Here is a 25,933-nt window from a genome sequence, read left to right on the forward strand (position 1 = left end):
CTGAGGGCAGAGGGTGGCTTTTTGGCCATCCCTGCAACCCATCGGCCTTATTTTCTTGCCATCGGCCATAAGTGTTCGCCAATCGGCACTCTTTTTGGTTGATCGGCGCTAATTTTGGTTGATCGGCCATATTTTTTAGCCGAGACCTTTTTATCTGCTTTTTGCAGATATTTTCTGCCAGCTGTGACAGCTGGTGAGCACAATTCTCATCTTCCACGTGTATGGAGGGATTGCATTCAAGACTCAAGCTTGTTGAACAAGCTTGAGAATTGAAATTCTATAAGAAGGGAGGCCCATCTCCCTTTTCAGAGGTTCTGAGAATTTGATATACAAGTTCTATATCTCTCTCTATATATTTTACCTCTCTCTCTTCATTTGCTCTTGTTTGTGCCCCAAAGTGTAAATTCTTCACACTATTGCACACAAACACCTACTAGAACACCATCCTTTTGTTGCTAAGGTCCTTAGGAGTTGGTTTTAGTGTTCTTGGACTGGTTTTGATCAGAGAAGAGTGCTGGAATTCTGTTCTTGAAGGTGTTCTTCAAGGGTGAGATTCTAGCTTTTGATACCTTATTTTTGCTTAAGCTTTTGGTCATACTTGCATGCTGTTTTAAGCTTAACTTTTTACTGAAAAAAGCTCTGATTTTTCATGCTTGTGATGTTTGTTTAAGGTCACTTTTGTGTTGGGGGTTGCCTACCGCCTCTTAGGCCTTGTTTGGCCTTGTTTTATGCCTTCCTTTTTGAGCTTTGGAACCATATTGTTTTGACCTTCTCACCACTAAAATCCAGAGGATTTTCAGTGGTGGAGAGGTGGTTTTGGAGTCTTGAATAGGAGAGGGACACCCCTCTCTCCTTGTGTCTCATATGCTAGTGTAAATGGCTTATAATGGTAGCATGTTTGCTTAGCATGTTTTGGTTCCATTTCAACAACTTTTTGGTGTTATTTTAGCATGCTTCAACTCTGTTTTAAGTTGGTTTGATAGCATCTTGCATGCTTCACATACTTGTAGAGCAATCTTGCATGCTAGCATAACACGCATCTTATGTTTGGACCATCATTCTTGCATGTTTTGGCTCAACTCAAGAATCTTTCCCTCATGTTTTACTATGCTTGAGCTCTGTCTGATTTTGTTTTAGTCATGCATGCATTGTTTTGTATAGCCATGGTTCAATCTAGATTGTTAGCTTTGTGTATCAAGTCCACTAGCATCATTCTTCCTTAGACTTTTCTCATGATTTGGCGTCATTTGAAATGATATTTCAGTGCATGTTTCATGGTCATACACTTGCTTTGGTCATTCTTTCAATGCTTTAAAGAGTTGGAGTTTTATGCCTTAAGAATGGACCATTGTGCATGCCTCTATGCTTGGGCCTTTAAGATGCCATCTCAGTGGGTTTTTGGGCTTCTTTTGACATGCCATAACTCTGATTTTTATTGGTTAAGTCATGCCATGTTTGGTTGTAATAGGTGTAGTGTAATACCCCTTTGTAGCCTTGCATGCTTCATGCTTTAGGTATTTTGTTCTAGCTTGTCTTGGCTAGGTTCAAGCATGCTTTTGGTCTCGTATTGACCTGCCTTGGGACTATTTTGGTTACCCTTGGTCCTTTGGGGCTTGCTTTGTACAGTCGTGGTATAAGTCCCTTTTGCTAGCTTCAAGTTTTGAGCCTCTTGCCTGCCATACTTGTGTAGTTTGGATGGTTTGTCACCATTCCACACATGATTTCAGAGCTTGTAGTGTTGTCACACTTCCATGCTTGTCACCCTTTAAATGCTCTTAAGAGTTGTCCTCTTATGCGTTGATTCTTAGGCCAATTAGCATGCATGTTTGTATGTGCATTTCATGCCATTGTTTTAGCATTTTTGGCCACTGATTTGGGCATGGCTGAGGTCTGTCCATTTTGGTTTAAGTCCATCTTTTGCATGTTGTTGCATGCTTGTTCCATTTTGCATGTTGTTGCATGCTTGGTAAATTGCATGTCGTTGCATGCTAGTTGCATTACATAGCATTTTGCATGCATGGTACATTGCATGTTTGCATGTTTAGGCTGCATGACATTGTTGCATATTTGTTACATCGCATTTGGCATGCTTTTGTTGCATTGCATAGCATCTCCATGTTGCATGCATTGCATTGTGTTTGGTTTGGCTGTTAAGCCAAACGCGAGGATCGAGAGACGTTTCATACTTGAAGTGATGAAACGTGTCTCAATTCTCGGTCGCTGACACTCTTGATTCAACATGATAGAGGTCAAGGCATTTATGTGTTTTTGTGCATTTCCTTTACATTGAATTGTGCGACTCGGCCTCTTTGGCCATCATGCATTGAAACACGTGATTGATGGCTCGAGGGTCGAACACTACACTCCTTTGAGCTTCAAACATGATAAAGAGTTTGGTTGCACAACATTTTCTTGGAAATGTATTGCCATGCCCTTGTTTGTACTCTGCTGCAGCAAAAAGAGCAGTCTGCAGGAAGAGATGGCCGATCAGCTATCTGGTGTGCCGATCGGCTAACAATTTTTGGCCGATAACCTCATAAGTGGTCGATGACCCTTATCCTTTGGCCGATGGCCTCTCAAAGTGTTCGTGAAGTTGTTCAGAAGCATCACAGAGATTTGTATAGTTTTCAGAGGTGCAGAACAGTGCAAACAGAGGCAACATGAGGCATGGCAACGGATTTCCGGGCAAGGCGATCGAGCATGCATCATTCTTCACTTCGAGGCAAGGCTGTGGCAGCCTACTTCAGTTTCTTACTTAGCTAGTTTTGTAAATTAATTAATTTGTTCACTTAGTTAAGAGTTCTGTAATAATTAATTAGTTAGGATAGATAGTTAATTAGTTGGTTTGTGTTATTTATTCGGACCCTCCGTCAAGAGGGCGAATTTTGTAATAAGTGTGCGTAAGTGTGTGAATGTCTTTCAACCCCACGTCTTTCTTCCTTTTACTTAACCGCTTACGATGGTTAGTTCTAGGTCATGTTTTGATTAGCATCCTTATGCTTGCATGTTTGCATTCATTCATCTGTCTTGCATGCACCGGGCTCGGTGCATCATACAAACTGCATTGAATCTCAATACATTTACTTGAATACGTGTTCAATAGTATGTTATCAAGTTGCATTTCACATGACATCTTAGAATAGCCGAGCCTATTTCTAGTTGCATTTTTGCATGTGTTGCATTAGCTATCTTAACATAAACTAGGATCATGCATGATTTCTAACTAGTTGTTGTTTTGGTTCGGAGTACACTGTGAGTGTTTACGCTTTAGCATACTGCATGAGATGTGTATGTTGCCATGTTAGCATGCTTTCCATGAGGCTAACTGCTTAACTGATATAACTGCCTGAATGCCTGTGGGTGAAGGTTGGATTGCTTGAATTGGAACAATTCATCAAATGCAAGTTTTAAGCCCACTTGAGGTGGCAAAATCATGTTTTCTAAGCCCATTTGAGGGTGGCAAGTCCACGTCTTAGCCTACTTGCGAGTAGCATTTTCAAACCATTTTTTAAACAAACAAACATGAGATATTTTGTTCCAACTTAGGTGATCTGGTCTATTCTTGTATGTTGTGCGCATCACATAGTAAAGCTAGCTAATGAACCGGAATAAGAACACATTTGTTTTCAGAAACAAAATATCATGATAGTAAAGGCCGATCCTTTGATCGGGCGAGCGGGGGTGCTCATTGCTTGACTTTCCCCTCTCGTACCCAAGTTCCCGAGCTGAGGCAACTTTAGTGATGACGAACACGTGGCCTTAGGCACGAGTCAGGGTTTCCCAAATTTCCCAAAAAAAAAAAAAACATTTAGGTGGCGACTCTGTATCTGGCAAAGCAGTCTATGTTTGGCACTTCTTTATAAAAATCGATTTTCCAAAACGATTTGTCAGATTTGGACTCTTTGGTGATTTATCGATCTTGCATTGCACTTTGCGAGATTAGATTCAGAACCGTGACATTGAGTCCGAATTGTAGTAGATAATGAACAAAACGGATTTCGCTCCATTTCGCGCGTGGAGTCGGGACGTTCTGGCACGTCTATAGTTTCTGGCGACTCCGCTGGGGATTTAGAGAATGTGACTCGAACTCATGATATCTTGTTTTGACTACACTTATGTATCTCTTTGCATTGAATTTGCATTGGTGCGCCTAGGACACCGTGTTTGCCGTATGCTATTCCTGAACAATTTGCCGGAGGCTCGCTTTGAGAAGTGTTCCATAAGGCTAACCGGTTGCGGGCTTTGCCACGACGGGAACACAAACCACGGCTTTTACCGGAGCACCCTTTTTGACCATTCGACCTAGTGCATATCGAAACTGTAGTGACCATTGCAAGCTAGGACAGGTTGCTTACCCGATTATAGGTTGTTTGAAACCGCTGTGTGCGTAGTGAAACCCTAGTTCTTGACGAAACAAGGACAGGGAAATCCTACCCCTTCATAGGGGTGTTTTGGTTCTTACTTGCTTGTTATGTGCTTTTGGAGTTGGCCTCTACAGGAATGCATTTATTAGTTTGCAAGTCTGGGTATCAGGCCTGCGGGCATCAGTATCAGTATTTAGGGAATCGGTTTTATCTGTGAGTATCAGATTCAGATTTGGAGCAGTGATTTGGGAACAGTGATCAGTGGTTGAGAACAGTTCTTTCAGCTTGTGTTTTGCCAACTGTGTGTTGTCTTTATTTAAGCTATTATGCTATCCGTTTTTCTGGTCATTATTTCCTTATTATGCTTTATTTATCTTTTTGCAAGGTAGTTTAGCACCACTGCATCCGACCAGGCAGATATTCCCCCAGCACTCTAGGTTAGAGGTCGTAGACTTAATCGATCCAGGGATCTAATAGACGGACAAGCAGTGTTCCTTTCTTTACCCCTGGTTACCAGACGGAGGTCCAAAAGGTGCAGTGTATCGGTACAACGGTCGCCAGATTAGTGGTCTACCCCACCAGTGAACAGTCAAGCTGAGGTCTCAGTTTCTACTGCAAGGACAGATATACCGGTTGTTCAGATAAATCAACATAATATGGCAGGAATGGAAGAGATAATACGTCAGCTCCAGGAGAGTATGAAAGCCATGTAGCAGGACGCTGCCCGTCAAGCAGAATTTGCCACACACCAGGCCGAGGTTATGGCCCAACAGGCAGAGGCCGAGGTTATGGCCAAACAGGCAGAGACCGAGGTTATGGCCCAACAGGCAGAGTTAATTGCCAGACTGCAGCAACAACAACCACCGCAGCAAGCCGGAGCATCTGCTTCACACCAGGTTTCTCCCCCACCAAGAGTTCCCATACTTGGGGAGACCGCACACGTCCAGGATGATACGGACGTTCCAACGGGGTCGGCTCTGCCCCCAATCCTACCCCAGTTATCCAAAGCACCTACCAACCTACCGGATTCTCTGTTTGAGTTCGAGGTCGATCTGACGGCACTAAAAGTGAGCAAGCTTGAAAAGCTGTTCAAGAAGTCTCAAGGTGTGAAGTCCATTCCAAATATTGAGGAAGGGTACACCGACTCGGCTGTGACTCTACCAGACCGGTTTAAAATGCCGCACATAGACCATTTCGACGGGTCTGGAGATCTTATGGTGCATTTACGACTGTTCTCGAATATACTAAGGCCAATGGGCCTCTCCAGATTGCAGAAGCTTTCTCTGCTTAGCCAGACCCTGTTGAGTGTAGCGGCTATTTGGTATGCAAAACTGGAAGACTCCGTTAAGAGGAACTGGGAGGAGATGGCTAAGGCCTTTGTAGCTCAATACTTCTACAATACGCAGATCGAGGTCACAACTCGTGATCTCGAGACAACTAGGCAAGAGTCGAAGGAGAGCTTCTCCGATTTTGTGACCCGCTGGAGGGCCAAAGCCTCGATGATGATCATCAGGCCGGTTGACAAGGACCAAATACGGATGGTTGTGCGCAACCTCCAACCCAAGCTTATGCAGAAGATGATCGTCCTCCTCCTCCCCACCTTTGCAGATCTACATGAGATAGGGGTGCAGATTAAGGACGCCATGAAACAGGGCCTCATTGATCATGAGAGAGAGTAGCCCAAGAGGGCATTCAACCGCAGTGCGAATGCAGGCACAAGCAATGCTGCAGCTGCCAGATCTTCAGATGTGGGTATGGTCACCACCACCACCGCAAGAACCCTTACAGCCACACCATTCACCGGTGTGTCTGGAAGTAGCTCACAAACAACCAAATTCCCATCCCGAGGCCAAAAAACCTTCACCCCACTATATATGTCTTTGTCCAAGGCTTTGGGGGTTTTGATCAGGAAAGGGCACTTGAAGCCCCTAGAGCCGCGGTCCTTGCCAGAAAAACTTCCTCCTTCCCACAACCCAACTAAGTACTGCGTGTTTCACCAACAGCATGGTCACGACACTGACCAGTGCTTCAGATTGCGTCATGAGATTCAGGATCTTGTCGACAACAGGGTGATTGTGCCTCTAGAGAAACCGAATGTCACAACCAACCCTCTCCTACCACATAACCAAGCTCCACCTCCCAAATGCATCAACTTGATCCAAACTGGGCTTGTGTCATACGACCCTAGCATATATATCACCCCTTCTTACCTACCCAAGCCGGAGGTGTTCATTTCTGACAGCACTGACATGTGCATGTTGGACATCTCCCAAACCCAACCAGAGATGGTGGTGGTGGTTATCGAAGATAGAATTGGGTCAACTGTGGGAGCAGATGAGAATGATTGTACAGAGCCTGAGGGGTCTGCGAGCTTCATGTATAAGCTGAGCAGTTACATTACATCAGCAGGCCAGGCTAGGCCGAGAGTGGAATTGCCAGTGGGGACAGAGATTTGTGTAGTACAGGAGGATGGACCTAATCAAGGGCTAGATGACCTAGTGAAATTGGAAGAGGACATTGCTAACCTTCATTTTTTTAACGAACAGGATCCGGGAGACGTGACTGTCAACTGGTTTGGTCTGGAAGGGTCAGCAGAAGCTACCGGGTGGCTGAGTGACGAGCCGGATATTGTTGAGGCACCTCAATCAGAACAGGGTCCGTCAGGGACGGGGACATCAACTGTGGAAGAAAGGGCTGAAGAACAGAGTGCACCACTGGAGAGCACCGGTGTTAAGAATTTTGCTCAAAATACGGGCAGTTTGGGTACGAAAGATGCTGAACAACAGGCTGCACTAAAGCAGTTTGAGCGGGAAAGGATCGAAGATTCTGAGAGGGTCAGAAAGGCCAAAGCCCCTGCGGGGATAGAACGTGCTGCGAGCATAGGAACGGAACGTGATGCGGGCACAAGAATAGTTGTAACGGACCCGGACAGGTGTCTGTCGGCTGCCGAAGGCATGTGGCAGGAAGATGATGACCTGTGTCTTGCCCACACAGATGAAGATTGGGGACAAAGCCAACCGGATGATACCTGGTACGTTGGTGAAGTAGACCACATGACTAGGAGTGGGCGGTATTTCAAGCCCCCGCACTTAGATCAACCAGAGGCATCTGGAAAGGACAAGGAGATAGAGAAGTAGAAAGAAAAATTGCTCGAAGAAGAGGCTGTGCTGAAATAGTTGAAAAAGATACAAGCAGACATCTCTATCTGGGGACTGCTTATGGCGTCAAGAGTTCATAGACAGGTTGTCCTTTCTACAATGGACAAAGCCAAACTTTCAATAGATACCACGCCTGAGCAGCTGGTAGGACTGGTCTTTCCGGGAGGAGCTTCCTCGATGTTGACCTTCACCGACAAGGAGCTGCCGTCTGAGGGCGCAAACCATAACAAACCTCTCTACATCTCTGTGGAGTGTAGAGACAAATGGATACCGGTGGTTCTTGTCAGCACAGGATCCTCCATTAATGTGTGCCCGTCGAGGACGGCATACGCAATCGGGTTGAAGCCCGCGGACTTTGTGCCAACTGCCCAGGTGATAAAGGCTTATGACAATACTAGCAGAGAGGTGATAGGGACTGTACTAATTCAGACTCAGGTTGGTCCAGGACAGCAGGATATTGACTTTCATGTCTTGGACATTCCTGCAACCTTTAATCTACTCCTAGGGTGGCCGTGGCTGCACCAGGTGAAGGTGGTCTCTTCCACCCTGCACCAGATGTTGAAATACCCCCACGGGAAGGGGGTGGCTATAGTTTTTGGGAATTCATCAATCTATCTGCCGCCAGAGGTGTCTACACCGATTTTGGAAATCGAGCATGGCACAGAGGATGTATTCCTGTCGGGATTTACCCTAGCCGAGGCTTGGGTCGTACAGAACATTTTGGCTGTTGATGAGGGGTTATATGTCAGCGCACAGTCTGTGTACCTTATGAACAAGCTTCAGCACATCTCTGGGATGGGACTAGGAAAAAGCGGCCGGAAGGGCATTATAGTATCGGCCGAAGTGCCGCACAACCCGCATACCTTTGGCTTGGGTTATCTGCCCACCAAAGAGGACTGGGTGACGAAAGGCAAAGCAATGGCCGGAAGAGCCAGAGCCAAGTAGATCGGGAGGCATTTTGAGTTGATGCACCGACCAATCCAGGGTCTCCTAAACGGATGCTTTGTCCGGGAAGGGGAAGACTTTCCATTCTACGGTTTCCCAGAGCCATGGTTAAATGCAGAGAGGCGGCGGTTACCCGAATTTGAGATCTTCTTCAACTTGCAGTTGTTCGGGGATGATGTTGCCGAAGAGTTGACAGACCCATCAGCTGAGGTTGAGCAGTGTAAGGAAGTGGATTCCGAGAGCACCGAGATTGAAATGGGGGTAGCACTGGCGTGTCTACTTTCAGATCCTCCGATCGTACATGAGTGCTTGGGGGATGACCTCTCAGTGTCTATGATCGGGAATGAAACGACTGTGAGCCCATCTTCAAACATTCTGAATGCATCCATCGCACCCTCCCTCGTTTGGCAGTACGATGAGGGATTCTTATCGAGCAGCACCGGGTCAGGTAGTGAGCCGGAATCTGATTCCACCGATTCTGTGGAGTCAGAATCAGGTTCCAACTTGTCTAAGTCTGAGTCCGGTATTCCTGGGGATGACAACCTGGATGCCACAGTCCTGTCTAGGTCGTCTTTTTCTTTTTCCCTTGAGTCTGTTGTAACAGAGGAATCAGGTGACTTCGAAGTGATTAATGAGAATGGAATTCCTGTGGCCTTTGAGTATTTTCTGTGCCCTTGATTTATTGCATTAATTCAGACTTTCAAAATTTCGATGAAAATGACGAGGAAGAAATTCATCCGATTTTGAAATATTTGCTAGATCAAGAGCAGGAGAGGTTTGTAAAACCGCTGGTTGATGAAATCACCCAAATTAATGTTGGTACTGAGAAAGACCCGCAGCTAGTCCAAATCGGGTCCACGTTGTCTTTGGAGGAGCGCGAGCGCTTAGTCACTTTATTTAAAGATTTCAAAGATGTTTTCGTGTGGTCCTACGAAGACATGCCTGGAATCGATCCTAAGATTGTACAGCACTGGATCCCTCTTGACCTAGAGGCCTGACCTGTTAAGCAGAAACTCAGAAGGATCCGCCCGGACTGGGCTCTCAAGATCAAAGAAGAGGTCACCAAGCAAATTGACACAGGGTTCCTGCTGGTATCTGAATACCTAACTTGGTTGGCCAATATAGTTCCAGTGCCGAAGAAGGATGGCAGAATTCGGGTATGTGTGGACTTCAGGGATTTGAACAAAGCTAGTCCGAAGGACGACTTTCCCCTGCCGCATATTGACGAATTAGTGGACTTTACTGCTGGGCACGCATTGCTCTCATTCATGGATGGATTTTCTGGCTACAATTAGATAGTGATGGCACCCGAAGACCGGGAGAAGACTTCTTTCACTACCCCGTGGGGGACCTATTGCTATAGGGTGATGCTGTTTGGGCTGAAGAATGCTGGAGCTACATATCAATGGGCTGCGACCATGATTTTGCATGATATGATCCATAAGGAGGATAAGGTGTACATGGACGACATGATTGTGAAGTCAAAGGAAAGAGAGGGCCACTACACCGCCTTGCAGAAATTCTTTCAACGAATCAGAGAATATCGGTTGTGGCTGAATCCTCAGAAATGTACGTTTGGTATTACAACAGGGAAAATGCTGGGGTTCTTGATCACACAGAGAGGTATCGAGGTCGATCCTTCCAAAATGATGGCCATCTTAGAAATGCCACCACCGAGGACCAAAAAGGAGGTGCGAGGCTTTCTGGGTAAAGTGCAATTCGTAAGACTATTTATTGCAAAATTAACCTTGACTTGTGAACCACTCTTTAGTCTCCTGAAGAAAGGAAAGAAGTACCAATGGGATGGCCGATGCTAAGCTGCTTTTGAACAAATCAAGCAATATTTACAAAACCCACATGTGTTATCACCGCCCGAGCCAGGGAAACCGTTGATTCTGTATCTTTCAGTGACTGAAACTACAATGGGCTGCATGCTTGCACAGGAGTCTGAGGACAAAGTGGAGAGACCTATCTACTACCTGAGCAAGAAAATGCTAGATTATGAGACTCGCTACACTCCATTGGAGAAGGCTTGTCTGGCTTTGGTATGGGCTACCAGGAAGGTGCGGCACTACCTGTTAGCTCACTTCGCAATAGTGGTTTCGAGATTAGATCCCATCAAATATCTCTTCAAGAAACCGACACTTATGGGTAGGCTAGCTCGCTGGTTGCTTCTGCTTTTCGAATTCGATCTGAAGTATATGACGCGCAAGTCAGTGAAGGGTAGTGCAGTAGCGGTGTTCCAAGCCGATCACCCAATGGAAGGGGATGAAGCAGTTAAGTACCTATTCCCAGACGAGGCCATTTTGCCTGTCGAAGACAAAACTTGGACGATGTACTTTGACGGAGCGTCAAACTAATATGGGTATAGGATAGGGTTGTTGCTGATAGCGCCTGACAATTCCCGTATCCCTCTAGCATTCAAACTCCAGTTCAAAGTCTCGAACAACGAAGCAGAGTATGAGGCATGTATTGCTGGTTTAGAAGTTGCCCTGGAACTAGGGAAAAAATGGTTGGACGTCATCGGGGACTCGAACCTTGTTGTTTTTCAAGCTAAAGGAGATTGGAAAGTCAAAGAAGAAAAGATGAGAATCTACCACCAGACCTTGGACATGCTGATTCCTTGGTTTGAAAAATTGAATTTCGCTCATCTGTTAAGAGAGAACAACAGGTTCGCAGATTCATTAGCAACTCTATCTTCTATGATAGACATCCTTTTTGGAGTCCAGATGCATCCGATCATCGTTGACCAGAAATTTGTGCCGGCTTATGAGTTGATTGCTGCCATAGATGAGGTACAAAATGAGAACCCCTGGTATTACGATGTTTGGAACTTCTTGGAAAAAGAAGCGTATCCACCAGGGGCAAATGCCAAAGATAAGAGGGCAATTCGAAGAATGGCTGCTCAGCTCATCGTCTGCGGAGGTAAACTGTACAAGAGAGGTCATCTTGCGATGCATAAGCTGTGTGTTGATACCGAAGAATTGAAGCGCTTGATGAAGGCCATCCATGGATGAGAGTGCGGAGCGCACATGAACAGGGTGATGCTAGCCCGGAAGATCCTTAGACAGGGTTACTACTGGTCCACCATAAAGGAGGATTATATTGGCTTTGTCCGACAATGCCACAAATGTCAGATCCATGCAAATTGTATGAACATTCCGTCATCAAAGCTGTACAACATGACTTCGCCATGGCCATTTTCAGTCTCGGGGATTGATGTGATCAGGGCTGTCACTCCGAAGGGGTCCAATGGGCATACGTTCATTCTGGTCGCGATAGACTATTTTACGAAGTGGGTTGAGGCCCAATCTTATGCGGTGTTGAGGGCATCGCATGTCGCTAAGTTCATCAGGAACAATATCATCTGTCGCTACGGGATCCCGAACGAGATTATTTCAGATAATGGTTCCCACTTCAAGAATGAAGTGATCGACCTGTTGGACAAGTACAATGTGACTTTTTATAAGTCGTCTACATATTGGCCGCAGACCAACGGAGCAGTTGAGGCCGCCAACAAGAACATCAAGCACATTCTGCAGAAGATGGTGGAAACCTACCGGGACTGGCCAGATAAGCTGCCATTTGCTCTTTGGGCTACCGGACTCCAATTCGAACTTCTACTGGGGCAACTCCGTATTCCTTGGTGTATGGGATGGAGGCTGTTCTGCCTATCAAAGTTGAGGTTCCGTCATTGCGAGTATTGGCTGAGTGTCAGATAGCTGAGGCAGATTGACAGCAAAGCAGGTTCGAAGAACTCATGCTCTTTGATGAGAGGAGGCTGAAAGCACTGTACCATGTTCAAGGTTATCAACGGAGAATTGTCAAGGCTTTCAACAAGAAGGTTAAGTCCAGGAATTTGAAGGAAGGAGATTTGGTGCTCAAAGACAACCAAGCTCCCATCCACGACCCTAAGGGCAAGTTCTGACCCAATTGGACTGGTCCTTACATCATCAAGTCTATCTGGTTGGGTGAAGCTGTTGTTCTGATGGACCTGGATGGCCTAGAGTTCTCCCAGCCAATCAACATGGACAAGTTGAAGAAATACTTTCCCTGAGTGGTTCGCTAGGCCGAAAACCTGAAAGGGCGACCTAGGAAAAAGTTAGAGCACGAAAAATTTGAAATTATAAAAACTGAGCTCGCAAGGTTGAAAACCCAGAAAGGGCGGCCTTGGAAAAAGTTAGAGCGCAAAAGGAGAGTGTTAATACACGAGTGAACCCGAGCCAAACTACGTAAGGCTTGATTCCTATGTTTGGGATACGTAGGCAAAACTTCATTTTGAAGTCCAGCCATAAACACTTCCCCGATCAACATTGTCCATGTGATCATGTTTGGTCATCTTTGTCTATTCTGCATTCAAGAGCTCAGTTGTGTTCTCCAGTGCAGTCCTATTCAGACTAGGGGCAACTTTCCAGTTTCTGGGATCTGGGGTTGTACATCTCAGTGATAGATCTTAGGTGTGTCCAGTTGTGATCCATATCGAAAATGGTTTTGAAAAGTTTTAATAAAAGTTGATTTTGCTCAAATTAATCTTTTTACAACTTAGACCATCTTTGGACCAACGGAAAATTTTCAGTACCCACAATCTTCAATTTCATTGATTTCAATACAGAGTTCTCCTACTCTTGAATACAAATTGAAGTTGCATTTTATTACATTCATAAAGAAAACTTGAAAGTGTTGATCAAAGCAAATAAATTCGAGGCATGGTCAGGTGTTCCTACGTCCCCTCCCAGAGCTTGTGGAAGCATCTAATGCCAAAGTGGGCCCAATCTGCGCCTCTTCATCAAGCCAAGCTATGCACTCATCAGAGAGGGTGCAACTGAAAATGGGAGTGGGGGCCAGAAGCTCTCTCGTCCTCCATGCTGTGGCATACCGAGCTAGCTATTCGCCTTGGACCGGAAATGCAGTAGGGTACTCTATCCCCTTCTCTAGGTAAGTCTGATCATGTCCGAACTAGTGCCGAAATCGGAACGAGAAGTAAAAGACACAGTGTGTCAGGCCAATCAACTAAATCCCGGGCAGGTCATGCTGTAGCTCATCGTTGGTAAATTAAGCCAGGGGCAGCGCCAAGCAATGTCAAGAGCAGTCAAACTGCGCATCCATTCGTACCACCATCCCTCATCAGGGATCGACTAGATGTCGTAGGAAGAAATAGCTGCGAGCTAAATATGCCGGGCATGAGTCCACCACTCTCAACTTGTCCATTAACCACACCTAGGAAGGGATGAAAAATGAGAGATTAAAGAATAGAGAGGTATACGTTGAGAGAAAAAGTGAGAAAAGGGTTTTGAGAGAAAAACAGAGCCTGAGGGTCGAGTGATGTGAGAAATATATGTGAGATAGGGTGGAAAACATTACCTGCAGTAGTAGTGGACTCCCTGCGAATCTAGTCATCTCCCGGCGATGAAAAGCGTCCAAACCCATCAATGTCTCGGCTAGTGTCATGGCGATGTAGCTCTTATCCTCTTTTAAGCCCTTGGTGACCTCAATCAAGCGAGTGCCAAACCCACCGGAGCTTGGGGCGAGCAAGAAATGAGACAACATGCACAAGCAAAGCGCATGTCACCGATAACCCAGCCAATGATGATCACCGCAGTCACCGGCCTTAGAAAACCGGCGAATCAAGCTCAGAATGTCCAACTCTCCGTCGTGAATCAATGACTGAGCATCATGCAAAGTAAGCCCACACATTCGTCCCAAGGCTTGGACATAGTCGAAGCAGAATTGAGGCAAGATTTCTTCATCGCGCTCGGATTCCATTAAAGCTTGGAAATCCTCGAAAGTGGGACACATCTCTTGTCCGCCAAAGCTAAAGACGTGTGTTACCGGATTCCAAAACCTTGTCGCAACATGGAGGAACGAGAAACGCAGCGGGGTGCGATTCAACGTGAATAGTGCATTTATGCCGAAGCCCCAAAAATTTAGCTTTTCCGAGCCATCCAAGTTGGCAATCCAATTTGTGAGATTTTGGACAAGAAATGCTTCCATTTGATGTAAAAAATTGAGCTGAAATGGAGAAAACTACGAAGCTGGGGCTTTTTTAGAAGATAAGGCATTGAGTGGAAGACAGGTGTCAGCATTCTGGAGGTGCTTGCCATTTTTGGCCAATCGGCCAAAAATAGTGCCGAACTGACCATCTTTTTTGGCCGATCGGCTAGTAATGATGGCCGATGGCCATTTCTTGTGGCCGATGGCCTCTCCCTTTGGCCAATGGCCTCTCCTCTTGTTCTCTGAGCTGTCTAAGTGTTGAAGATATTGAGAACTTGTGACTGGTTCCACTTCAAATGCCTTTTGGTGATGATTTTGCGAAGTCGCGCCTGTGTTACTTCAATTTGTTTATCGAGTTTTTGTACTTTTGTTTATCGAGTTTTATTTTCTATTCTTTAAGTCTTTGTTTTACTTATCGCGTTGTATTTACATTTGGTTAGCTTGTCAAGTTCGTTGTTTTGTTTATCGAGTTGTTTTGTCGTTAGTTGGTTCACTACCTGATTAATGCAATTCGAGTGTTTAGTTTTCAAAACAAAGTTCAATCTCATTTACATTGTTATGTAATGCGATGCGATGCTCAGAATGTACAAATGTAACATTTTTTGAAAAAAATAGCTGTTTCATTTCATCACATTTTCTCTTGTAGAAGTTCATAGTTTTGAAGAAAATAAAACCTGCCTGAGGTAGTACAATGTGCAAAACTACTAGTAAAAAGAAAAATAAAGAAAAAAAAGTGAAAAATAGCAAAATGTCTAGATCGGCGCCAGTATCCTCAAGTGCGGGAGTCCGTCCTGGTCCTCTTTCTAGACGAAGGTCCAGGATCTCCACCGTCAGAGTCTGAATCTAAGCCATCCCCGGCCTCATCCTGAGACGACGCTGCCTCCTCGTCAGACTCATCATCTAGGGAAGGCTCCCGTGAACTACCCTCAGCATAAGAAAGCCTGTGTCTGCCTCGGCTGTGTATCGTCATCCCCCGTCTGGCTCCCCCTGCTGCTCTGGGAGGCGCTGAAGGTCCTGCTGGAGCACCTCCTATGGCCGGTATCTGGAATGGGGCCTGAAAAGAACAATTGGCAAACGCATCAGTTATACTATGCAAAGTCTAGTGTGAACACCGAATACAGTGTATGAGTACAGTGTGTGAATGCTGTGAGCAGTGAATGAATGCCGAGTGCAGTGTATGAATGCTATGAGTACCGTATCAGTGCTGTGAGTAGTATGTGAGTTACAGTCTATTAGTGCCATGAGTGGTATGTGAGTGCAGTGTATCAAGTGCCGTATTGATAATGTGATGTATCAGATCAGTATGGAAAAGAATGTGCAAAGTTTTGAGACTAAGGTTGAAGGAATTTACTGGGATACCGTAGATGGTCAGTAAGTTTATGCTCCTCAACAACATCCCCATCACCGAGGCTGTTAGCTCCAACGCCTGCCTAGTGTACTCGACTGAAGCCTGCAAGAGTGTAGGAGTCATTAGTATTCTGCAGGATATCAAATGAAATGAAATGATTGTACATAATGAAAAGCATAGCAGCACGTACCGGGGTCGAGCCGCGAACTCTGACAAGCTCATGATCAGCCGGAGGAGGAGCGATGGGTATCTGATTAGTCTCCACACCCTGTCCTTGGCATGTCATGGTGGTGGGCAGCTCTGGCCACCCGACTCCCTATCCCCTCCGGGACCCACCCCTACTACAGGCCTGAGTCGGCCTCGGTGCTCCTGCTCCTACCACTGGCGCTGCAGGCCTCTCTCTCTCGACTCGGTGAGCACCAGTCAAAGGCCGCATAACATAAGCCTAGATGAACTCGGTGTAGTCGCCCTCGTCTCTAAAGAAGTCAGAGTCCCAGCCGATCGTGTAATCCATTATCTCTTCCAGGGTGTACCTCTCGGTAGCCCTCGTATGGGTTGGAGGTGGCCTCGGGACTATCTGCTCGGGCAAACCGAGGGTCTGCCGTAGGAAGCGCTCTCCAAAATACCATGCCCGGCAGACCGGACCCTCCAGCAAAATCCTGAGCCGGCCAGTCTCCCGAGCACCCGCATACTGATCCCTCACTGCCTCCGGTAACGCAGTCCAGGGCTGCCAGGTGATCTGCAAATCACAGGATATACAGTTTGTTATCTACTATTGAAAGTATAATGTAAAATGAAGCTTAAAACTGTAATGTTTGAAATACCTCTGCGGCGGTAATGGTGTCAAAGTATCTACGGAAGAACAAGAAAGACTCACGTGGCCTCCTCTCACACCACACGTCATAGCGATGAGAATATGGAACGCCGAGGGGCATCTCCACATCCGGCACTGGGGCAAGCCTCGGAAAGTAGGCATACAACCACAACTACAGAGTGTAACAGGGTAAGAATGAGTATGCAGATAAAGCAAAAATTAGAGAATGGTGTGTAGTGTATTGTGCAGTGTGTACAGTATACAGTCAGTTTAAAGCAGATTGTATTGTGCAGTGTGTGCAATGTACAGTCAGTTTAAAGTAGATTGCATGTCTGCAGTGTGTGTAGTGTACAGTCAGTGTAAAGCAGATTGCGTGTGTGCAGTATGTGTGGTGTACAGATAGTGTAAAGCAGAACTGTAAAACAGAAAGGGAAGGTGTACCTCCCAGGCTCGATAGTAGCCTCCGAGTAAATGTCCACTGCGGCGGGATGAAGAACTTATGTATCCATAGAGCGTGGCTAAGCCTGCGCCACCCCAGTCGTAGCGACGGATCCCGGTCACGTCCACCAATGCGCTCAGCAGATATAGAGCAACAGTGTTCGCCCGATCGGCGAAAAGGGTGGTGCCCAGCAAAAACATGATGAACCCTCGAGCGTACTGCTCCTCCTCCTCGCAGGTCGTAGGCGCCTGAACCCTGAAGTGGTCCTCGAACCAAGAATACCTCATGAACCCTGGCCGGGAGAAAGGTAGCTGACCACCGAGCAAGAACATCTGGGCAGCATCCCACTCATCCATATCAGTGTCAAAGGGAATCGGATCGCCCCTTACTCCGATGCTAGTGAGCATGGAGAAGTCAAAGGGAGGGAGTCATCGCCATCTCCCCTGCAGCAGAAAGGTGGAAGGAATCGGTGGTGTCCCACCACCTCTCCACCAGAGCACCAAGAAGGAGCCCACTCGTAATGAGGCATGAGAGTCCCATGCAGAAAGTGCCGAAGCCAGCCTGGTTGATGATGTGGCAAACCGCGTCGGGCAACTCCATGTACCATCCTCGGGCAATGGTATTCCCATACCCCCGGATGGCATGGGAATCTCCTTGTGTTCAAGACAAACAGTTGCGAAGCAATGTTAGAAATACAGTGTTTGAATGCGTTCAGAATTGATGAAAATGCAGTGTGTGTGCATGTGTTCGAGTTTACACAGATATCGGGTGTGAGTGTGCTCACGGTGAACTAAGAATGTCATGTATCAGTGTGTTTGGGTTAATCAGTTACAGAACAGTACTGGCTATCCGAAGCGTACAATCTACATTGGAGAAAGTAAAAGAGGGGAAGAATGTACCTCAGCAGCGCCATAGGAAAGGTGCGAGTCCGGCTCGCGTAGCAAGAACTCCAATGGTGCACCTCGCACGTAGCTCCTGAACTGACGGATGATATCAGGAGGCAGTTTGTGTGTTGCCAGCTGGTATGTCGCCGGGTCGAATGGTCGAATGCTAAGAGGTAGGAGCTCGACCTCAGGGTCTGTGTCCATCTCTGGGGGAGTCCCACCCCATGGAATGTCGTCTGCCATCTCAAGAAGAGTGCAAAAATGGCCGAGGGTGTGGAAAATGGGCAAGAATGCCAAAAGTCAACCAAAAGTCAACCCCGAGGGGTGAAAAATGAGAGAAAAGGTCAGAGTGCGGGAAAAGGCACGAAGATCGAGGTAAACTCGGGGGAAACAAACCCCAAGTGGTGGAAATCGAGAATGTGGCACCGAAAACATGTTTCGTTCGGTTCAAAGTGTGTAAAACGAAGAGGGTTTCGCGGATCGAACGTCGCGGGAGGCTCAAAAACAAGGGAAAAGCTCGGATCTAAGGGTGGAGAATGACCTAGAGAGAGAGAGCATGGATTTTTGGCAAGGGAAAAGTGAGGAAATAGGGTTTGAGGCGTTATATTTAAAGACCTGAGGTGAATGGACAAAACTGCCCCAAAATTGTGATTTTTGGCCGATCGGCCAAACTGTTAGCCGATCGGCTAAATTTTTGGCCGATGATCTCCTTTTGTGGCCAATGGATGGCCGATGGCATCCCCTTGTGGTCGATGCACCTCCAATACCCTTGTTTGGGTCAGTTATGTTGATTAGTACGTTCATCTCTCAAGAAAGTGCAAGAAAGTACACTTTTGAAGCTTAACCAGCCTTCGTGTTGACCTCGAATCGTGTCTTCCGTGTGTGGCACTTGATACGCAGAAGATGTATCCTTTTTTGTATCCTTTTGTATATTGCGAGATTCGGAAACTACTTTGAATATGTTGCATTACAATGTTTTGTCATGTTTGCTTCCAAGCGCACTTGTTATATGTCTTTTCGCTCTTGCATTGAGCATGCCTCTCTTGCTTTACACATTGCTTGCGTCATTGCGCATACTTTACTTATATGTGTTTATGCTTTTCTTTGCCTACGCACATTGCTTGCATTGTTGCGTATGCTTTACTTACATGTGTTGTTACGCTTTGCTTGCATTGTTATGTGTACACTTAGGTTGCATTGTTATGCACCCCTCACTTGCGTTGTTGCGCACACTTGTTGCATTGTCATGCACACCTTACTTGCGTTGTCGCGCACACTTGGTGCATTGTCATGCACCCCTCACTTGCGTTGTCACGCATGTTTTACTTGCATTGTCATGCACCTCTTTACTTGCGTTGTCACGCACTTTTTGCTCTCATTGTTATGCATACACTTAGGTTGCATTGTTATGCATCCCTTGTTTGCGTTGTCGCGCATGCTCTCTCTCGCATTGTTATGTGTCACACTTAGGTTGCATTGCCATGCACCCCTCCGCATTGTTATGCATCACACTTAGGTTGCATTGTCATGCACCTCTTCGCATTGTTATGCGCACACTTAGGTTGCATTGTCACGCACCCCTTCGCATTGTTATGCGTCACCCTTAGGTTGCATTGTCATGCACCCCTTCACTTGCGTTGTCACGCACTTTTCAATTGCATTACTATGCATGTTTCTTACGATATTGTACCTGTTAAGTTTCTCTCTTATGCAGGCACGATATTGTATGTACGGTTCATTTGAAGCTGGCGCGACCAGACGAGCCATACAGTATTGTATGTACTCCGCGTGGGACACAGTGAGAATTGCATAATTTTTTTACATCCTTTCTGTTGGAATGTGTAGGACTATTCTTTCTTATTCGCTTGCTTAAAATGTCGCATTTACTTCGCATGTTATGCTTCATTACAGTTCTCTTTGCATGATCATAAGTTATGTTCAGCATTGTGCATGTCATTTGCATCTTGCCCCTGCCTGCAGGCGCATATCTTCGTTATCTTATATGTTTGTCTAAGTCTTTGGCCTTGTCAAAAATGGGTCGTCTCTGGGCTTTAACATTCACTCCCGTCATCTTATGACTTTCGAGTTCTGTCAAAGAGGGGCAACTGTAGACACCCCAGTTTTGACCGTCCTCAAGACTTGGACGTCATCGTTTGAACACTCGATGATCATCCATGTTTGTGATCGTTTTGAGTTCCCGAAGGTCTCGGCTGCGCGCCTTGCCTTAGGATCTCTCAACTTATCTATTTTGTGCTTGGTTGTGGACCAAGGACTTGTGGTTTTGCTTCTGAGGGAAGAGGGTGGCTTGTTGGCCATCCCTGTAACCCATCGGCCAAGGCATGGTGCCATCGGCCTTGTTTTCTTGCCATTGGCCATAAGTGTTGGCCGATCAGCACTCTTTTTGGTAGATCGGCACTAATTTTGGTCGATCAGCCATATTTTTGAGCCGAGACCTTTCCATCTGCTTTTTGCAGATATTTTCTGCTAGTTGTGACAGCTGGTGAACACAATTCTCATCCTCCATACACGTGCATGAAGGGATTGCATTCAAGACTCGAGCTTATTGAACAAGCTTGAGAATTGAAATTCTATAAGAAGGGAGGCCTCTCTCCCTTTCCAGAGGTTCTGAGAATTTGATATACAAGTTCTATATATATATATATATATATCTCTCTCTATTTTACCTCTCTTTCTTCATTTACTCTTGTTTGTGCCCAAAAGTGTAAATTCCTCACACTATTGCACACAAACACCCACTAGAACACCATCCTTTTGTTGCTGAGGTCCTTATGAGTTGGTTTTAGTGTTCATGGACTGGTTTTGATCAGAGAAGAGTGCTGGAGTTGTGTTCTTGAAGGTGTTCTTCAAGGGTGAGATTCTAGCTTTTGATACCTTATTTTTGCTTAAGCTTTTGGTCATACTTGCATGCTGTTTTTAGCTTAACTTTCTACTGAAAAAACTTTTGATTTTTCATGCTTGTGATGTTTGTTTAAGGTCACTTTTGTGTTGGGGGTTGCCTATCCCCTCTTAGGCCTTGTTTGGCCTTGTTTTATGCCTTCCTTTTTGAGCTTTGGAACCATCTTGTTTTGACCTTCTCACCACTGAAATTCAGAGGATTTTCAGTGGCGGAGAGGTGGTTTTGGAGTCTTGAATATGAGAGGGACACCCCTCTCTCCTTGTGTCTCATATGCTAGTATAAATGGCTCATAATAGTAGCATGTTTGCTTAGCATGTTTTGGTTCCATTTCAACAAATTTTTGGTGTTATTTTAGCATGCCTGAACTCTGTTTTAAGTTGGTTTGATAGCATCTTGCATGCTTCACATACTTATAGAGCAATCTTGCATGCTAGCATAACACGCATCTTGTGTTTGGACCATCATTCTTGCATGTTTTGGCTCAACTCAAAGAATCTTTCTCTCATGTTTTACCATGCTTGAGCTCTGTTTGATGTTGTTTTAGTCATGCATGCATTGTTTTGTATAGCTATGGTTCAATCTAGCTTGTTAGCTTTGTGTATCATGTCCACTAGCATCATTCTTGCTTAGACTTTTCTCATGATTTGGCGTCATTTGAAATGATATTTCAATGCATGTTTCATGGTCATACACTTGCTTTGGTCATTCTTTCAATGCTTTAAAGAGTTGGAGTTTTATGCCTTAAGAATGGACCATTGTGTATGCCTCTATGCTTAGGCCTTTAGAATGCCATCTCAGTGGGTTTTTGGGCTTATTTTGACATGTCATAACTCTGATTTTTATTGGTTAAGTCATGCCATGTTTGGTTGTAATAGGTGTAGTGTAATACCCCTTTGTAGCCTTACATGCTTCATGCTTTTGGTATTTTGTTCTAGCTTGTGTTGGCGAGGGTCAAGCATGCTTTTGGTCTAATATTGACCTGCCTTGGGACTATTTTGGTTGCCCTTGGTCCTTTGGGGCTTGCTCGTGGTATAAGTCCCTTTTGCTAGCTTCAAGTTTTGAGCCTCTTGCATGCCATACTTGTGTAGTTTGGATGGTTTGGCACCATTCCACGCATGATTTCAGAGCTTGTAGTGTTGTCGCACTTCCTTGCTTGTCACCCTTTAAATGCTCTTAAGAGTTGTCCTCTTATGCGTTGATTCTTAGGCCAATTGGCATGCATGTTTATATGTGCATTTCATGCCATTGTTTTAGCATTTTTGGCCACTGATTTGGGCATGACTGAGGTCTGTCCATTTTGGTTTAAGTCCATCTTTTGCATGTTGTTGCATGCTTGTTCCATTTTGCATGTTGTTGCATGCTTGGTAAATTGCATGTTGTTGCATGCTAGTTGCATTACATAGCATTTTGCATGCTTGGTACATTGCATGTTTGCATGTCTAGGTTGCATTACATTTTGCATGCTTGGCACATTTTATGTTTGCATGTTTAGGTTGCATGACATTGTTGCATATTTGTTACATCGCATTTGGCATGCTTTTGTTGCATTGCATAGCATCTCCATGTTCCGTGCATTGCATTGTGCTTGGTTTGGGTGTTAAGCCAAACACGAGGATCGAGGGACGTTTCATATATGAAGTGATGAAACGTGCCTTAATTCTCAATCACCGATACTCTTGATTCAACATGATAGAGGTCAAGGCATTTATGTGTTTTTGTGCATTTCATTCATATTAAATTGTGCGACTCGGCCTCTTTGGCCATCATGCATTGAAATGCGTGATTAATGGCTCCAGGGTCGAGCACTACACTCCTTTGAGCTTTAAACATGATAAGGAATTTGGTTGCACAACATTTTCTTGGAAATGTATTGCCATGCCCTTGTTTGTACTTTGCTGCAGCAAAAGGAGCAGTCTGCAGGAAGAAATGGTCGATCGGCTATCTGGTGTGCCGATCGGCTAACAATTTTTGGCCGATAACCTCATAAGTGGTCGATGGCCCTTATCCTTTGGCCGATGGCCATACCATTTGGCCGATGGCCTCTCAAAGTGTCCATGAAGTGGTTCAGAAGCATCACAGAGATTTGTACAGTTTTCAGAGGTGCAGAACAGTGCAAACAGAGGCAACATGAGGCATGGCAACGGATTTCCGAGCAAGGCGATCGAGCATGCATCATTCATCACTTCGAGGTAGGGCTGTGGCAGCCTACTTCAGTTTCTTACTTAGCTAGTTTTGTAAATTAATTAATTTGTTTAATTAGTTAAGATTTCTGTAATAATTAATTAGCTAGAATAGATAGTTAATTAGTTGGTTTGTATTATTTATTCGGACCCTCCGTCGAGAGGGCGAATTTTGTAATAAGTGTACGTGAGTGTGTGAATGTCTTCCAACCCCACGTCTTTCTTCCTTTTACTTAACCGCTTATAATGGTTAGTTCTGGGTCATGTTTTGATTAGCATCCTTATGCTTGCATGTTTGCATTCATTCATCTGTCTTGCATGCACCGGGCTCAGCGCATCATACAAGCTGGGAACTCACTCTCTGTTTCTCTCATGTGTGTTCTTTTCAATTACCTTCCCTCTTCTCACACATGATTTCAAGTTCTTCTCTTTATATATATTTCTTTGACTTTTACAGAAAGAGAGGTATATAGTAACATACAACCCTTCAAAGGGAAATATATATGCATTGCTCAAGGATCAAGCAAAATTAGATGACATTTTGAAAGCAGCTTTCCATTTGAGAATCTCAATTCTTTGTGTTATATTGCCAGTAATTTAGTATAGTTGTGTAAGATGATTTTACCTTGAATTACAGGCTCATGTGCTTCTGCATATCATTCACTCATCAAATCAGAATCAGCCTCCTTATAGGAAGCATCGAGAAACTGATCATTCAGTGTTTATGCGTTCTATTACCGATCTTCAATCTCATATTACTGAATCTTGTTAGATGGTCTCAGCTTTATAAACATTTTGGTGTTTATTTCCACCTTTTGATAAAACCAATGTGCTTTGGTACTCAACTTTGTTGTGTAATTGACCTATTAAGATGCTAAACTTTCCTTTTTATTTTTTTTCAAACCTTATGCTTACAATGCAGAGATCAAATTCTCATCAATTTACATCATAATTGTGAAACTCTTGTTTGATATCTGTTTCTCTTCTCTCTCTCTCTCTCTCTCTCTCTTCTATTCTTTTTTTCATTTGGTATGACATGCAATTTTAGAGTTTTATGTTAGTAACATTACACTTACAGGTAAGGTGCACCAGACTCGTAATTATCATGATCTATAAAACAGTGTCATCCAGTCTAGTCTAAAATAAACATTTCATCCATCCAGCTATTTAATGAGCTATGCTAGTCCACATCACAAAATAATTCCAAAACATGTATTCTGGGCATACTAAGCAGTAAGCACGATCCTTTTTTTTTAAGAAATGTCATAGTCACTAGATATAAAGATCTGTTATATGTATCATGTACCTTTGTACTGATTAGCTAATTGCTTGCGACCCATCTCATGAGTTGTCACCTCGTGATTTACCATCAACGAACAAAATTTAAATTTAAATATGGTATTGAGGACAAAAAAGTTTTGCATTTGTTTCTTGAACATTATCCACCTTGACAGTTACTTTGGTAGCTTTGGAGTTAGTGGTGCTATACCTTCAATGTTTGCTGCTCTACGAAATCTGCAGATAGTGTAAGAGCTTTCTGAACTATCCTTTTTTGCATATCTGAGAAACTAAAAATTGTGTTCAGATTAATTGTTTTTGTTATCAATTTTACTGGGCAAGAATTTTGGGGATCTCAGGTGGGCTTCAAACAATGAACTCACTGGTAGCATACCTGAATTCATTGGGAATTGGTCAAAGCTTAAAAGCTTGTAAGCAATCTTCTATGTTGTGTTCTCTTTATTTTGACAATCACACTCAAATTATAGCCTTACTTTAAAATAGCAACGTGTAGTAACTGAGATGTATAACACTCTTCAGCAATCCACTTCACTTTTCTTTTTCTTTTTTTTCTTTTATTTTATTATATATATATATATATTTGAAGGAGATTTCAGGGAAACTCCTTAGGAGGTTCAATACCAACAACATTTTCCAACTTAACCTTGATGGAGGACTTGTGAGCATTAACTCTTTCCACAGCTTTTGTTCATATTAGCATATGAATAAAGCTAATCTTCTCTTTTATAATATACCCATGCTCATCTAGAAGAATAAGTGATTTATCTAATGGAAGTTCTTCATTGGCGTTTCTTAAGGATATGAAGTCTTTGAATCTCTTGTAAGGCAATATGATTATTGCTGGCAAATCTATTCTGTTTTAATTTTTCATTTTCATGCTCCTTAATTGCTCTTGTACAAAACTAATATAACCATGTGGTTTCATGTCTTGTAGAATTCTGAGGAATAACAATATTTCTGGATCTATCCCATACAATATTGGAGATTATCAAAGATTGTTACAACTGTAAGTTATTGCTATTAATTTCAGGTCAGCTCCCATATGCTTCAACCTGAAATTTGGCCAGTTCAGAGCCAGATGGGGGAAGATGGGGTCAAAACCAGACAACCAACTCTATGAAGCAAATACTTTTAATGTATTTACGTTATTATATAATGAATTTACTTGACCACGGTTTGTATAATTTTTTAGGGATTTTAGCTTCAACAAATTAACTGGACAGATTCCTGATTCGCTATTCAATTTGAGCTCTCTCTCTTACTTGTAATAAACATCTTGTGCTGTATTATTTTAGAATCTTTCCAACAAATACTGTTTATTGCTTGAACTAATTTCTTTATGCCCAGGTTTCTTGGGAATAATAAATTAACTGGTACCCTTCTTGCATAAAAAAGTACATCTCTTCTGAATATGTAAGTACATCTTACATAACAACCCACAGTTTTAATTAGAATGTAAGTGCTGTTATCGAAAAACTATATGTAAGTTGAGAAGTTCTTTTGTTTTCTGGCACATAATGATTATAAAAAATGGTTTTCTCTTCCCAAATATGAAGGTTATATAATTTCTGAAGCATAATGTACCTTCAAACAG

General features: G+C 44.2%; 1 protein-coding gene and 1 long non-coding RNA gene across 2 annotated transcripts; one reads left to right on the top strand and one right to left on the bottom strand.

The window, feature by feature from the left end:
* Window positions 1–16,251: 16,251 nt before the first annotated feature.
* Window positions 16,252–17,415, bottom strand: LOC145802792 (protein MAINTENANCE OF MERISTEMS-like). The gene is made up of 3 exons (XM_082895600.1): window positions 17,062–17,415; window positions 16,631–16,792; window positions 16,252–16,545 (listed from the first exon to the last, which is right to left on the bottom strand). Exons 1-3 carry the CDS (start codon window positions 17,413–17,415, stop codon window positions 16,252–16,254), a joined length of 810 nt encoding a protein of 269 aa, XP_082751726.1.
* Window positions 17,416–24,677: 7,262 nt separating this feature from the next.
* On the top strand, window positions 24,678–25,594 carry LOC114276237 (uncharacterized). The gene is made up of 4 exons (XR_003634139.2): window positions 24,678–24,749; window positions 24,936–24,997; window positions 25,088–25,159; window positions 25,274–25,594. It is a non-coding gene; the product is annotated as an uncharacterized LOC114276237 (long non-coding RNA).
* The last annotated feature ends 339 nt before the right edge of the window (window positions 25,595–25,933 follow it).

This window comes from Camellia sinensis, chromosome 1, assembly GCF_055761805.1.
Source record: "Camellia sinensis isolate YWXY chromosome 1, ASM5576180v1, whole genome shotgun sequence".
Taxonomy (NCBI): domain Eukaryota; kingdom Viridiplantae; phylum Streptophyta; class Magnoliopsida; order Ericales; family Theaceae; genus Camellia; species Camellia sinensis.

What these genes read in the sequence shown, in the direction of transcription:
- LOC145802792 (XM_082895600.1), bottom strand. Translation starts at nt 17,415, where the DNA reads ATGGATGAGTGGGATGCTGCCCAGATGTTCTTGCTCGGTGGTCAGCTA. An exon ending in GCTACTATCGAGCCTGGGAG is followed by an intron (nt 16,793 to 17,061) that starts GTACACCTTCCC and finishes TACACTCTGTAG; the next exon opens with TTGTGGTTGTATGCCTACTT. An exon ending in ACACCATTACCGCCGCAGAG is followed by an intron (nt 16,546 to 16,630) that starts GTATTTCAAACA and finishes TGTGATTTGCAG; the next exon opens with ATCACCTGGCAGCCCTGGAC.